This window comes from Cibotium barometz, chromosome 53 (genome assembly GCF_041138505.1).
Source record: "Cibotium barometz isolate CiBa-2024 chromosome 53, ASM4113850v1, whole genome shotgun sequence".
Lineage (NCBI taxonomy): Eukaryota > Viridiplantae > Streptophyta > Polypodiopsida > Cyatheales > Cibotiaceae > Cibotium > Cibotium barometz.
The window spans coordinates 21,602,335-21,619,311 of NC_141098.1; the positions used below are offsets into that span (position 1 = coordinate 21,602,335).

At 39.8% G+C, this 16,977-nt stretch overlaps 1 protein-coding gene across 1 annotated transcript; it reads left to right on the forward strand.

The window, feature by feature from the left end:
- The first annotated feature begins 1,697 nt into the window (after positions 1 to 1,697).
- LOC147608404 (branched-chain-amino-acid aminotransferase 3, chloroplastic-like) lies at positions 1,698 to 11,238 on the forward strand. The gene is made up of 11 exons (XM_086789007.1): positions 1,698 to 1,921; positions 2,287 to 2,407; positions 5,274 to 5,341; positions 5,679 to 5,853; positions 5,999 to 6,175; positions 6,286 to 6,417; positions 6,669 to 6,767; positions 7,561 to 7,677; positions 8,001 to 8,096; positions 10,392 to 10,504; positions 10,839 to 11,238. The coding sequence occupies exons 1-11, from the start codon at positions 1,878 to 1,880 to the stop codon at positions 10,951 to 10,953; spliced, it is 1,257 nt and encodes a 418-aa protein (XP_086645133.1). The 5' UTR covers positions 1,698 to 1,877; the 3' UTR covers positions 10,954 to 11,238.
- The last annotated feature ends 5,739 nt before the right edge of the window (positions 11,239 to 16,977 follow it).

The window sequence follows — 16,977 nt, forward strand, 5'->3', positions numbered from 1 at the left end:
CATGCATACAAGCACTTGAAGATAAGTGATTGTGTACCTTTCACACACATGCATACAAGCACTTGAGTATGCATGCAAAAATAAATAAAAGTGGATCTTGATGCTGGTGTATGAGCCAAAAATTCTTGGCTTTATCTTAAAAAAATGACATGTTTGGTAGACCTTAGAGTTTAAAGATTGTAAAGGTTTTATACTAAATATCAAAGGTATTTAATTATCACTCGTAGTAGTATACTAATATCTTCATATATCATAACGATAAGATAGAAATAATATGTTATATATTTATTGTGCCCAATAATAAGTTGGATGACTAGAAACTTAGAAAGGGAAGTGACACTAAAAATAATGTATTAAACTTTTTTTTTGGGACCTTTTTGAACTTTGATTACATATTTTGTAAGATTTCAACATGAGAAATGAAAAGCCATTGAAGGATCTTTTTTGAAGTGGGAAAGTGAAAAGGAAAAAAATTGAGCAACTTGCTGCATAGAAAAATTCGATTATGTAAAAAAAAACTATGAACTGCCAGGTTACCAGTTCTGGTGGTGGTATTGTGACCGACATGGGTTACCACAGACCCTGAGTATGGTATTCTTCCACTGCATGGGAACATCGCAAACCTTTTCTTCTTCTTCTTAGGTTTCCAAGAACATGGGAAGTTGGATTACTTCATAAGTAAGGATTGATGGAATTTTATGGTATATCACTATATAGTATATACCTACCTTTATAGACTTGGAGTATCACTATATCACTATATAGTATATACCTACCTTTATAGACCTAGTAGTATATACCAAATATCACTATATCACTATATAGTATATACCTACCTTTATAGACCTAGTAGTATATACCAAATATGGCACCAAAATGTTTTTTGCATTTCCATTAAATATATTCTATGAGATTTTTAAGTTTTCATTTCAGTGTATGTAATGATTAATGCTTGATATCCTCTCTATTTTATGACTATATAGTATATACCTACCTTTATAGACCTAGTAGTATATACCAAATATGGCACCAAAATGATTTTTTTTTTTTGCATTTCCATTAAATATATTCTGTGAGATTTTCAAGAATAAGAGTGTTTTTTCAAGGTTTCATTTCAATATATGTAATGATTAATGCTTGATACCCTCTCTATTTATGGCAATAAAATTATGACCTCCCATATCGTTTCTATGTGCATACATTCACCCATATGCTTTCTATTTACATGCATCCACCCATATCCTTCTATTCAACTCCATAAAAAGTCTTAAAGGGCTCACTCAGCACCGAGTAGAGGGAGGGAGAGAGAGAAAGGGGGTGGGGGAACTCATGTTCTAAGGTTGTATTAATTAAATGCCACGCGAGTGGCATTTAATTAATAAATATCAAATAATTGCTTGAATACAAATAACATATACATACCAAATAAAATTGTCTGAATACAAATAGCATATACATATCAAATAAAATTGTCTGAATATAAAATAAAATTGTCTGAATATACAGATCAAATTATATCAAATAATAATTGTCTGAATATACATATCAAATAATTGAAATGCCTGTGGGAGGCTGACGTGGACAAGCAAGAGTCTCGGTGGCTCACGCAGTTGACGTGGCATCCTCGACCCACCAACTCTCTCAGAAGAAGAACCGCGCCTCTACATTAATCCTTGGATTAACTCGCGTTACCGAATTAGTATTCTCTTAATCTTCATCAATTCCAATTTTTTTAATAGAACCATCCGGCTCCCAAGGAGATTAATCGACCTTAAAACAGCCCCGGAATCCTGCGGATTCTTGTTTAAAGGATTCGACCCGCGCTCTTAATCACTCTGTTAATCTCATATAATACTTTCTTGAGAATCAGTGTGCCAATGGTTACATTCAAATCATGCAGTTATCTCCTGCAACTTTCCAGGTACAGATTTTGTAATTGTTTTGTCTTCTTTTCATGCAGAGATACCACGGATCTTGTTAGATGAAAAAACATGAAGAGACATCATACATGTGTGTGTGTGTGTGTGATTATCTCTTCTCAAAGACATCATACATGTGTGTGTGTGATTATCTCTTCTCAGAGACATCATACATGTGTGTGTGTGTGTGAGATTATCTCATCATACATGTGTGTGTGTGTGTGTGAGATTATCTCTTCTCAGAGACATCATACATGTGTGTGTGTGTGTGATTATCTCTTCTCAGAGACATCATACATGTGTGTGTGTGTGATTATCTCTTCTCGGATTTGTCTTCTCACCTTTGCATACCTCATTTCTGATGCAGGGGCTTGCTCACCCGCTCCTCACATGCACCACATCATACAGGCCAAGTAGTTTTTAACAAGTTTAGGCCTTCCTGTGGAGCTCAAGATTTCTTACCGCAGCAGTGGCGTTACTACACACAGGTACTGCCATCACAATCAAACTCACAAACTCCTGTCAGTTCCTTGAATAAAGTCCGTCATCATTTACATGCCCTCATCGTCATTTACATGCCCTCATCGTCATTTACATGCCCTCAGTCTGTCTATCTGACATGAAATAATATAAGGGCCAGGTGGTTTTGTCCTTTCTATATGAATCCCCGTAAAGGCCATTGCCGTCCTCTGGCCAACACCGTGAGCCTCCGACCAGCCCATGCACATACAAGAGAATAAGGCTTGGAAAAAGCTGACTGCATCAGAAAAGTATCAGAAAGACGCTGGCGGGTGGGGGGCTGTTAGGCTGGATAGGGTGGGGGGCTGTTAGGCTGTGTATCCAGCCTAAGGACAAATATTATTTTTGCCAGACGATGGTGTATGAATGCTTGAAAGATAAAGCTCTTGAGTTCCCTGAATGTATGCAACTGCACACTTTTGAAATGTATGCAAAGTGTTTTACAGAATGCATATACTTGTATGCGAATCTTTTTGCTTGTGGTACTTAGTTTTTCTTAGTTTTTCTTAGTTTTTCTCCCTTCAACGGAGGTGCTTCGGGTGATGAAGCGATACGACATCATTGATACTGAGGGGTGAAAGCTGCTTTTGCCAATATGACGAGATGGCCCGGTGTTAATTTATCTCCAATCGTCTATCTATGAGATGAGGATCCTTTCAAAGCCATGTGACAAATTGAGTGAATATGTAGAAGATATGAGAGGCCAACGTTTTGATAGCCTCAATTTGGAAAGACAATGCATTGGTCGAATAAGCCTTGAGGTCATCTTTGTTGCCCTGTCCAGGAGCCTTAATTTCATTGATGATTGGCCTAGCACTGCCTCAAAGATAACAGCTTCAACCGGCTTTTCATGTGTATCAGAGTTGAGCCTTGAAAGATGCACCCCTGAACACAGGGCAGGTTTTCAGATTCCGGTGCCCAATTCAGGCATGTGGGATTATTCCCACTCCTCTTTTCTCTCCAAGCGAGAACATTCATTCCCTCTACAAATTCACGCGAAACTGTTCGGGCCCATGACCACTCTGGCCATTCCCAGGATGCCAGTGCCCCATTTGGGCATGTGGGATTATTCCCACTTCCCTATTCTTTCCATCAAGCGAGACTTGCCTCCAACATTTTCTCCTCAATTCATGCGAGGAGTGGGCCCATAACCTTTGTTGGAAGCCGTTGGCAGCGCCAGTCTGCCCATAACCAGCGTGGCCATTTCCAGGATGCCAGTGGCCTGTTCGGGCATGTGGAATTATTCCCACTCCCCTTTTCTTTCCAAGTGAGAACATTCATTCCCTCCTCAATTCACATGAAACTGTTTGCGCCCATGACCACTCTGGCCATTTCCCTGAGTCTTTTATCTCACTAGTTTCGACAGATAGCCCCAGTCTAATTGGCTTATTTCCACTCCCTTACCCAAGGAGACCCCTGTGATAGCGACCAAGTACGACGGGTAGCTGGGACTTGCCTGCGGGGCTCACCCACTAAGAAGCCCTCATACCCGGTAGGTGGGACTTGCTGCGGGGCTCACCCACTAAAAACCCTCATACCCGGTAGGCTTCCGAGCAAAAAATGCCATACCCCTTGGGCTGTCTGCTCATGGGCGTGTCCCTGTCCCGCGTGGGGATTCCGCGTCTGCCTTGCACTTCATCCCCACTTTAGGCGAGACAGACTGTTATCTGGTACTCCTGATGCTCTTACAGTTCTTGGTCATTTCCAAGGATTGTGAGAAGGAGAATTGTCTTCATTTCTGTCTCCGAAGGGGGGGATTGGTTCGTACTCCAAATCAGCTGATATGAATATGATCTCTCCTGAGGGTGCCATCTGTCTCCCTCTGAGTGGTAGCTCCCGCTACCAGGCCCTGCTTTCACCGTATGATTTCGCAACTTCAATGAGTCTTTCGGGTCTATTCGAGATTCTTGTTCTTGCTGAGCTCATTTTCTTGGAAGTAGAAGGGCAGGCTCCCCCTGGAGGGATCATTCTCATATCGGCGGCACAGAGTGAAGAGCTCTCGAGTACCATGGCACAACCTCGCTAAGGAATGTTGCAACAGGGTGGTGCCCTGCCAGAGCGCCCCTTGAGTGCGGGCAAGGTATTACCCAGAAGGGTAACCACTCCCCGTGATCCTCCCCACCCAGGAGCCATAAACATTCCCTCCACAATTCACGCGAGGAGTGGGTCCATAACCTCTTTGTTGGAAGCCGTTCAGCAGCCCCCTTTGCGAGAACATTCCCTCCTCAATTCACCCATGACCACCGTGGCTATTTCTAGGACGCCAGTGCCCCGTTCAGGCATGTGGGACTACTCCCCATTCGGGCATGTGGGATTGTTCACACTTGCTTTTGCTTTTCTATCCAAGTCCAACATTCCCTTCTTAATTCACGTGAGGAGTGGGCCCATCCATAACCTTTGTTGGAAACCATGACACCACTGTGATCTCCAAGATGTCTGCAAGCACACACAGGAGGCTCCTGCCACAGGGAGGCGTGGCTGTCACAGATGAGGGTCCCCAAACTCACCAAGTCCACCCTCCTCAAATATCAGACCCGAGGAAAGTGGGAGAAGAGAACCCAATGTACCTTTTAGAGGGCACGGGACCAGCCCCATTCGGGCATGTGGCCTCCAACAAAATGAACAATTATACCCACTTTAATTTTATTACATTTAGTTATTAAATGTAAATCAACCTCTCTCTCTCTCTCTCTCTCACACACACACACACACACACACACCCCACACACAAAGGTAGGGCCATAGAAAAATTCCTCTATTGTTTTATCGATTAATTAAAGTTTAATGTTATAGTTAATGTTTCCTAATTTGTTGTTCCGATGCCATATGCAACAGCAATGTACAAATGTGCGATGCTTTACCTCAACGTCGCTCACAGCTGTTGCAGAAGCTTCAGTTGTGAGGTACACTTCATTACTCAATGTGCAGTTATAGGGTGATCTTAAATATCATAAATGTTGAAAAATTATATCGTTTTCTAGTCTGCCTTCGGAAAAGGAAGGCCTTAGTGGCATTCCAATCTTTCCTTATTAAGAAACGAATTTGTGTGGGTCCAAGATGAATGTTTAGAAAATTACTTTTTAAATTGAAGTTAGCATTATTTTCACATGCAAGAAAACTTCATCAGTGATGTATTATTATTATTTTTAAAAGCAAACGTGTTGGCTGGATGTTAGAATAGGGTTTGTTGATGGGTTTTTCTTTGTGAAGTATGCTAAACAAACGTTTGAATCCATGTAGGGATGTTGATAGTATATGTGATGTTGATTGGGACAATCTTGGATTCAAAATCCGGGAAACCGACCACATGTTTGTCATGAAGTGTAATATGGATGGAGAATGGTATAGAGGGCAGCTAGAACCTTACGGTGTCTTGGAACTAAGTCCGTCTGCTGGAGTGCTAAACTACGGACAAGTATGTCCTTATCTTCTGTCCTCATATCATGCTGTAGTAGTAGTAGTAGTACTTGGTTGAGTTTAGATGAGCCCTATATGCATGCATGTATGTATGTACCTATTTTTCAAGTCAAGGTTCAATGTGTCTATTCCTTGTGCTTCAGGGTGTTTTTGAAGGATTGAAAGTATATAGAACAGGAGATGGACAGCTGCTTTTGTTCCGCCCAGAAGAGAATGCAAGGCGTATGATACTCGGTGCAGAACGTATGTGCATGCCAGCACCTTCTATTCACGCGTTTGTGGAAGCTGTGAAGCAGACTGTCTTGGCCAACAAGCGTTGGGTATTGTTTCTATGGCCACATGCTTGTATTTTGTTGCACTTGACTGCTGATCATGTGCAGGCACGCATCTGCGTATGTATGATAACAATTGAATATATATATGGTGGCAGGTGCCTCCTGTTGGGAAAGGCTCTCTCTATGTACGTCCATTGCTCATAGGTTCTGGACCAGTTCTTGGGCTAGCTAAAGCTCCCGAGTACACTTTTCTTGTTTACGCAGCACCTGTGGGAGACTACTTCAAGGTATGTTGCATGCCATGATGCGCTTCCTAACATCCTATCTTGTATAGAGTGATTATAGAACATGGATATTTTTCCTTCTCTATATAAAACCAAATCACTACGCTCCGTCAGAAGGTGCTTCTCTTTGGTCTTTGAATGTGATGCCAATGTTTTTTCAGTAGAAGCATCTCTTTTTGGAAGAAAAATATTGAGATGTGAAGGGTAAATGGGTGGAGGGACCCTGTCTGATACTTTGTTGTGAACTATACCAGGAAGGCCCTTCTCCCATACATTTGAAGACAGAAAGCACGTACTCTCGGGCTGTTCATGGAGGAGCAGGCGGAGTCAAAACTATCTGTAACTATGCTCCTGTAAGTACCACACTTCTTGCAGCCCTGACATTCTTCTAAAAGCACCGAAGTATACTTTTCTTGATGTGCTGTTTGAAGAAACATTTCTGCATGTGCAATGTCAAACATGTCTCTTGTGGTCATACTGTTGTGCCATTGGCCATAATCTTTGACTTCACTTTTTATACGTCTCACAAAAGTATTGCAGTTAGGGGTTGTATAGAGGCCCAAAGAGTATGGCAGAACATTGCATTGCTTGTGTCTCAGATTAGGAGAGAGCTATTGTATCTCACAAGGGACTTAGTTTCTTGGTTTATGGAGGCCGGACCTCAGGTTTTCTATGAGGGGACGTAGACCGATTGTGCTATATATGCAGTCAGAGGTACAGTAAGGGTCATCCCCTTAGATTTGGTTCCTCAGTCATCCTGATCATAAGGTGCAATGAAGGACTGTAAAGGTCTTTTGTGGCGCTCTAGGTCTTCTTGTTGCTTTTGCAGGAAAGTATCCTTTCAATTTTTACGTCTCTTTTATGCCCGTCTTGTCACATAGGTAAAGACCATTCCACACTGGCTATGGAGCTGCAAAGAGGCTATCTTTCTTACTAATAGTTCTCTTTACAAAATGTAGAAGTGAGGTTTCTCGGATCTTTTTATTTTTTTCATTTCTCATCTGTATAAACCTATTCAAGTGCTTATGAATGATATGTTAACCTATATCAACAGTATTTTTTGTTTGCTTGTTGCCATATATGTGGTCACGATATCCTCAAATGTATGTTGACATACCTTGAGCATTAACCACCGTCTCTATACAGGTGTTAAAAGCTCAGCTAGCAGCCAAGAAAGAAGGTTTCTCTGATGTGCTTTATCTAGATGCATTGGAGAAGAAATATTTAGAAGAGGTGTCATCTTGCAACATCTTTATAGTGAAGGTAACTCCAATCTTGACTTTCCATACACAACACAAGGAATCTCCTTTTTTATTTATATTTGTGTGTATGTGCGCACGCGCGCGCGTGCTGCTTCACACGCACACACATTTATACATACATGCATAGATATGTATGTATGTATGCATATGTATATATGTATGTATGTAAATATATATGTATGTATGTATTTACATATGTATATATACATATATGTGAAGGACTGAGCCCCACACATGCGCTCACATGCACACACACACATATATACTGAGCCAACCTTTATATCTTCATACACATGGGCAGTAACATGGCTATTCTTTTACCAGGATAATATTATCTCGACCCCTGAAACAAGAGGTTCCATTCTTCCAGGAATTACACGAAAGTGCATCATGGAGCTAGCACAACATCTGAGTTACAAGGTGAGAAAACTTTTAGCTTGGGTTCTATTTGTATGGTAGCATAGACCTCCCCATACCGAAACTTATTGTTGATACATTTCTTGGAAATCACAACCAACTTACTATAGCAGACCCTGATTGCTGTTTTTATATAACAGTTGAAGAGCTTCCTTCTTCCTGATCACTTTATCCCCCCAATTCACCACCACAACCACCACTTGGTCAACAGCCAGTGTTACCTGCCACTCAAAGCACTATTGCCACCTTGTCCTTTCGATAAACTTTTGACCACACGTTAATACGAGAACATCGTATTGGGTTGCTCAGTATTTTAGCCTCCAACCATAAACTCAAGACACTTTCACACTTCCCTCCAGTGATATGCTTGATAGTGGCCATACGGGAGAAAACCATTTGGTCCAGAACCCCTTTCTTAACAGCGGCGCCCAGTGAGATTGGACATTGAGTTACAAGCGGGAGATTTCCAACTCCATTAAAAAATGCATTAAGCATGAGTGCACGATTGATATAATGTATTTTCTTAGCGGAATGAATTGTATTTGTGTAGCTTATGTGCCAACCCTGACAGGCGGGAGATTTCCAACTCCATTAAAAAATGCATTAAGCATGAGTGCATGATTGATATAATGTATTTTCTTAGCGGAATGAATTGTATTTGTGTAGCTAATGTGCCAACCCTGACAGGCCGGGGACGCCCGCCTGAGTAGCATTTGAAAGTGTTGCAGGACATTGAAACAAGGCTTAAATCCTTGCCCAAAATTTCCTTGGAGACTTAATACACAAAGTATGGACATTTGTGTACACACACTTATTCCAGGGTGGACACAGGCTAGTGTATTATTGGTGTATATGTTTGTGCCTATTTTACATCATCATGCTGGGATTAATTGTGTGGATTCCAATTAAGTGTGCAAGTGTGAGCTGCCCCTTACACTTGGCAGGGCTCCCCACACATTTGGCTGATGGTAGGTGTGCATGAGCCACCTACTTCACCACCTTCTTCACCTATGAAAGGCGTCCCTTTTCCCATTGTGAAAGGAAGTCACCCCGTGCTGCTGATGGGCTGGTCATACTGCCCTGGGCGTGCTGCTTGCTGGCTGTACTGTACGGTGCTTGTGTATGCTGCTGGAGGTGCTGTAGCATCTTATTCTGCTTGGCGCCATCTGTACTTGCTGACTGCCACCTGTACCTACCACCCAGAAGTGTACCTGCTGCCCGACAACCCCTCGGGCCTCTACACAGACTGAACCTGTTGTTTGTGTTCTGGGCGCTGTGTGGACAGCCACCTAGTGCATGTGAAGACTTCATGCTTGGTGATCCTATCAAGATTCATCATTGGAAAGTGCCCAGGTGCAGGGAATTTCAAGATCTTGTTGCTGCACCTGGTGGTGCCTCTCCTCTTGCTTAGTGGATTGAGTAGCTTCTTCCCTTGTTGTGGACTTGGGTGGTGGTGCCTCCACTTTCTTAGTGGAGGCAAGCTGGAGTTCTCCCCTTGCCTTGGGCTTGGGCGGTGGCCCTGTTTTGATTATTCATGGATTGGAAATCTGGTTCTTGGCACCCACATGCTTGTATCCCCTTCCCAGAAGGTTTTAGGTTCACCCGCTTAAGTTATTGATTATGGAGACTGGAGATACTAGAGATGTTTAGCTCTCTATCTTCTGGAGCTACGTCACCACAGGGACACTCTCCACAGACCTTTGGCTCGCTCACTGGAGCGAGACCAGCAACATGATCTGATTCATTCTGTTGCAAATTTCAATCATTCATGACGGCATCAATAAGATTGCGAGGAGCCAGATCAACACACCAGATTGCGAGGAGCCAGATCAACACACCAGACCATGTCAGAAGGCAGCATCGTCAGCATCGGAGACAGCCCCTCATAGCATCTCCCATAGACAGATCACAGAAGCTTCAGAAATCCAGGCACCACAGACCTCGGGTGCTATCATTATGACAGCTCTCGATCAAGGACATCCTCTAGCGGCACAGGAGTACTCTTACCACATGTGGACATATATAACATGTATTCTGTATATGATGATGGTGACTCACGACTCCCCCATCAGGATATCTTTGAGATCTTTTGTAAAAGCAGAGTCAATGTAGCACGCAGCATAATTTGTTTAGTGTCTTGTTAGTTAAGAGCTTTTTCTTCAGTCTCTCATGGGTTACATGTACTACTTTTGGTCTCATAGATCCTCTGGGTCTTTGTAAACACCTCTCTCTCTCTTCATCGGAAAATAAAACCATCAGCATGTTCCCTTGCACTAATCAGGTTTTATGATGTGGTAGGTTGAGGAAAGAAAAGTGTGTGTGGATGATCTGCTAGAAGCGGACGAGGCTTTTTGTACAGGGACAGCGGTCGTAGTCTCTCCAGTTGGAAGTGTTACTCACCAGGGCACAAGGTAAATAAGGGGATGGAGCTATAAAAAGTTTCAGTGCTATATGCAATGAAGAAAATTTCTTAAATTGAGGTCTTTCAATCATAGGGTCAGTTCCCAGCATGTCTCATGCAAGTCGAAAACATGCATGTATGTGTGCGCGCACGTGCAAAACAAAGATTTTAGTTAGTCAATATAGACGGCATTGTGCATGCCCGTGCGTTTTAGCTATGTAATGCAGCTAACAAGAGTAGAAGACACTTTTTTTGTGGTGTAAGTACTTGGTAATGTCTAGTGTGCAGGGTATGGGTTTCTAGTGTTTTTGTGGTGTAAGTATTTTGTAATGTCTTGTGTGCAGGGTATCATATTCAAACAGAGGATTGGGAAGGGTTTCTAGCGTTCTTCATAGAACTCTTACCGACCTGCAGACAGGGAAAACTCCGGATACATGGGGTTGGACAATGGAACTTTAGGTATTTTGACCTTAATTTAAAAAAAACAAACAATTTAAAATGAAATGCTGAAGTAATAAGAGCATTTTGACACAGTGTTCTGTAAAATACAACTTAGAAAGTGTAAAGTCTTCTTGAAACACGTTACAAAATGCTGTGTATCTTATCCATGCAAAGCTTGAAGCTTTGTTGTATAATATTTGTACATGATGCACAGATATGTTATTGTAATTGATGATTGCAACATGGAGCAATCCATGTGGAATTTATTTTTATTGCAAAGAAGCAATCTTCTTCCTGTTGAAATATTTCTATAATTATCATGAGATTAATCCTTTAATCAGGATATAATAGTAATGCCGGTGAAATGCTTATAAAAATTTACAATAATCGAACTTAAAATTTGAAAGCTAAAGGTGGGTTTTGAATAGCTATAGTTATTTGCAAGCATTTGCAAGCAGGCTTGATTTTTAATGGGGTGCCTTAATGCTCGAAATATATATGTATATATATAGAAAAGGGTAAAAATGGAAAAATGGCCCTATAGATTGTTTGAAACATCTATAGGGTGCTAAGGTTGGGTTAGGTGCACTTAAATGTGTTGGATTTAGTTGCATGTGAGTACTAGTTAGAGGGAGTCTTCAGAATCCAAAAGGCGGGTGGCACATATGAAAGGTTGGGGGTGGGTTCGGTGCACTCAAATGTGTCGGATTTAGTTGGGAAGTGTGCATGTGAGCATTGAGTACTAGTTCCCAAGAGGGGATTTGTTAAAACAGGATTTAGTTGGCAAGCGTGCATGTGAGCATTGAGTACTAGTTCCCAAGAGGGGCTTTGTTAAAACATCATGAAAGGCAATAAATGAAGCAATCTATACCCTTATTAAACACACTAGTGGGAACCAGTGCTTCTCACGTCTTTTGAGGCTTCCAAAATCAAATTCTACCCAAACCTCCTCAAATCTCTTCTTCCCAAACCTCCAAATTCTTGCCACGTGGTAGCTTTGTGAAACTCTTCCTTAAGATAATATAGAGAAGCTACTCTCTTTCCATGTGGCAAAGGAGAGGAGGGAGAGCGTCAAAGGAGAAAGTTAAGAGATTCAATCACGTTGCCCGTTTCTCAAATTTAGTTTTCATATCTCATGTCATTTCAATTTTTAAAAGGAGAGATCCTTTCTTGCCAAACGATTTTCTTGAGAGAAAAAATAGGTCTCCCTCTTAAAAGGTGAGCTTCATGATGAAAACTTCAACGTATAGGTGTCTCTCTTTCTCTCTCATTGTAAAAGAAAAGACAAATGTAAGACGCATTTATTTAAGAGTGAGAACATCTCACTATGCGTCTCCATCTATAAAAAATTAATTTATATCAAAATTTATTTAATTAAAAATTATGTGTATATATAAATTTATTTATATTATAAATACACATTTATATGTATGTGTAGGTATATGTGTCTAAATATAATAAAACATGATATTATGTATAATATATATTTGCATGTGTGCATGTGCGCGCGAGTGTGTGTGTGTTGGGGGGGGGGAGAGGGAGAGGGAGAGAGAGAGAGAGAGAGAGAGAGAGAGAGAGAGATGGGGTGTACATATATGCATGGATACATGTGTGGGTATGGGAGTATGTGAGAGGGTGCATATGTATGTGTGCACACAATATGTATGTGTGTGTGCACGCGCGTATTTGAGAGAGAGAGATTACATGTAAGATGTATTTATTTGAGAGTGAGCACACCTCACCACACATTTTCACACGTTAAATTTAAATTTAATTTATTTACATAAAAATTATCTGTGTATATGTTTATATATATAAACTTATTTATATCTATACAATTAAAATTTTAATTAATTAAAATTGTGTATATATAAATTTATTTATATTTATAAATACACATATATATATGTATGTATAGGTATCAATGTCTTAATATAATAAAACATAATATTATATATGTACTATATAATCATGTGTCTGTGAGAGAGAGAGAGAGAGAGAGAGAGAGAGAGTATGTGGGGGGAAAGAGTGTGTGTATGCATTAGTGCATGTGCGGGCGTGTACATGTGTGTGCACGCGCACATGTGTGTGTGTGTGAGAGAGAGAGAGAGAGAGAGAGAGTTTCTGTATGTGGGAGAGTGTGAGAGAGAAGAGAGAGAGTATGTGTGAGGAGGGAGAGAGAGAGAGAGAGAGAGAGAGAGAGAGAGAGAGAGAGAATTTCTATGTGTGAAGAGTGTATGTGAGGGGAGAGTGTGTGCGTTTGCATTAGTGCATGTGGGGGTGTGTACATTTGTATGCATGTGTGTGTAAAACACACACACACACACACACACACACACACACACACACACACATGTATGTATACTATATCTATCTACACTATCTATTATTATGCACAAGGGAGGGGACATGTTGGAAGAGGGCCAAGTGTTGGGGTAGGGAAAAGAGAGAAGGGGGTGTGATGGGGGAAGGGAGAAGCCATGTGTTGGGACGACCGAGGGAGAGAGAGAGAGAGAGAGAGAGAGAGAGGGGAGGGGGGTTGGGGGGCGGGTGTGAAAGTGGAAGCCATATATTAGGAAAAGGGGGAGAGAGAGAGAGAGAGATGAGAGAATAAAATTTAAATAAATAATATAATACAAAAATAAAAAGATATATAATAAATAAGTATAAAAAGATATATAATAACAATATGTAAACATATAATAAGTAAGGATATTAAATAAATAAATATATTTAATCTATACTAATATATTATAGTATAATGTTATATATATATAATCACATAAGAAAATTAAAGACATATATATATATATAGTAAATATAAATTAAAAATATTATACATATAATAATTTAATATAAATATATATGAATAATATAATTTAATATATAAATATATATAATAATTTAATATAAATATATATAAATAATATAATTTAATATATAAATATATATAATAATTTAAAATAAATAAATAAATAATAAATATAATTATATATATTTTAAAAAATAATAAATATATAATAATATAATATATTATTATAGTATTATATATTATTTTTAAATTTTTTATATTATTATAATAATATTAAAAATATATTAAAAATATATAATACTATAATATAGTAATGATATATAAATCAATATACATATGTCAAATATATAGTAGGGGAGCTCATAGTATTCCTATTGTGCAAGGCAATGATTGTGTATTGCTTAATGTAAAAAATGATATATAAAATATGACTAGTTTTCACACTAGGCCAACAAAACTTAAAAATGATTCGGCCTCTATTACTAGTGTTAAGCAAGTATATACACAAAGTCCTTGGGCTTTTCCTATTTGAAGTTAAGCTAAAGGTAAGGCCACTTTGTATGTTCTAGTGTTGTGGCAAAGCTTACAGTAGGTGAAACCATGTTAACCTAAAAAGTGGGTAACATACCCCCCTTTCTGATGATGTTCACGTTCTCGCATCACCCAAGCCAAGTAAAGCTACTCCCGGGGTGAAAAGGTGTGGATAACCCATGATAAGTGATGAAGTGAAAAGGTGTGAATGACCCATGAAAAGCGATGAAGTTGGCACGCGAGGTTAAGTGGTAGGGTTCATGACCAAACTATTATGCCATGAAGTCAGCGTGTGAGGTTAAGTGGTATGGCTTGGGACTGCCATAGCTGAATACAAGGCATATTGGTGATAAGATTTTAGTATCTTGGAAGGTAGATGTGGAAGTAGAAGTTTGCCATGTGAGGCCTCCTTTTTGTTGTGAAAACGGGATGGGTTCTTCAAATTCATAGTTGGTTGGTAGATTCACCCCATTTATTGTAATTGGAAGAATAAATGCAAGAACCACCGTGGAATGATTTATATGGGTAGATGGTGGTTTGGATCTTTTTGTCACAATATAATATTATGACCCAATCTCCTAGCGTGATACCTAGTGATTAGGCCTCATAATGGAAAATATACGTTAGTCGCGCTGAAGTTGTGTGTGTTGAATTAGAGTCAAAATAGTTGCATGCATTAAAGCTCTTGGAGGTACCCGCAAGGTCTCTTGATGGTTCTCTAAGCAGTCGTACCATGGGCTAGGTTTCTGATGACAGTTATCTGTCCACCCATGTGCTCTGGGGGTAAGGAGATTTGATGGCGATCTAGACAAACTCTAGATGGAGGATGTCTTGCTTACAAGAGTGCTTAAACAAAATAAACTCGATGATGAAATAAGGTAGTCAACTAGTCTATATATAGTACCCAGTGTCCGCATGGATGTAGGTCGATCTTGTCACGTATGACTTGGTCCAAATGACCAATCGACCATATCATTCGACTGGGGATCATATAAGATTATAACATTGTCTTACAAGGTTCTCATGTAGCTCCCACGGCCATCTGAGTCCCTCTGGATTCCCAAACAAGCCCCACAACCTTAGAACATTGTGTCCTTACCAAGTTGGTTTTCTCATTGTGCTTCTTTCCACAAACCAAGATGTAAGCCATGCCAAAACGTTATTTGTTTAGGAAAAGTCCACCATAACCTACGACGAGAGTTCCTTATATGGACCTCGTCAATGGCTAGACTTGCAATAATTACGTAAAAGAACATATGCCTATATAATTTAGGTCTACCTACTATGCATCCTACTTGCGGCATGGTATCAAAACTTGCACACATACTTATAAAAAAAGATGTCATCATCAATGTTACATCAAATGCGTCCATGAAAGTCCTTAAAAACTCAAAATTAAAGTGAATCTCTCTCTCTCTCTCTCTCTCTCTCTCTCTCTCTCTCTCTCAAAGTAAGTATACTTGTGATGTAATCCTTAGATCTTCGCATAATTTTCGCAATTTGACGTGCATTTTTGTATACAAATCCATGCGTTTTGTCTTTTCTTCTTGTCTAATCTTGAAAAGTTGTTCCTTGAGATCATTTCATTTGTCCTTAACTTCTCATATAGTTGTACACATTTGTTTGAAGCCCTCTTCAACTATATGAGAAAATGAAATTTTAGAATTTTCACATTTTGCCCCTTTCACATCTTTTACTTTTTTCCCCTTTACTCCATCGTAAATAACTTTAAATGCTTTTTCAAATGTGTCTTGCGTTGTATATTTAGTAGAATCCTCATTAGGTAGCCCTTGGGGAGCAAGTGAAGACTTGTCACTATCTATAGTGCAAGGCAAACCTGTGCATTTAGGCGTGCTAGCCCACAACGCATCCAAGGTATCAAAATAATGCCACTTCGAAGGAGTGGAGTCAGTCGCTTGCACATTCCTCTTCTCCTTCGTATAAAGTTTTCTAAGTGTATCCACTCTATTTTTGACTTGCTCCACATTATAGGCCCCTTCTATTTCTTTATTGACAACAAATGTTAGACTCTCCCAATCTTTTTCCCCAAAGTTTCCTTTTTCTTATATGAGTCCATTTGTCCTCATAGCATTTAATAAGTGTGAAGGTACAATTTTTGTCCCACTCAACCCTTTGACGCTTAACTGGTTTTGATTGTGTGCCTATAGATGTGACGTGGTGGGAGATGTGGACTTGTTTGAGATGAGTGCATTTGTGTGCCAATATTAGCCCATTTAGATTGAAGATGGCCCCATGGCGAATTAACATATTGATGGCCAACTTGGGAGGACGGTATGAAGTCTGCACAATCATCCATGTATTGACTATCAATGTCAGGAGTCAGATGTGCAGTGGTGTAATTAGATACTAAGCCTGCTCACCTAGGGGTACATGAATGAGGGTGTTCCATGAATACACAAATATCGAAGAAAGCATGAAATTGCCATAAAAAAGTCATGACATTGTTGCAACATTACATAAAAGCATGCATAAATTACATACATATATAGTAAAAAATCATACACACAAGAATGCATTAAAAACACAAGCATACGTAAAAAACATACATACACATTAACATACCAAAAAAAACATGTGTACACACATATAAGCATGCATAAAATACATGCATGCACACAAGCACATGCCTAAACATGACCATGCATATACACAAGCATACATCATGCATGCCCAAACAC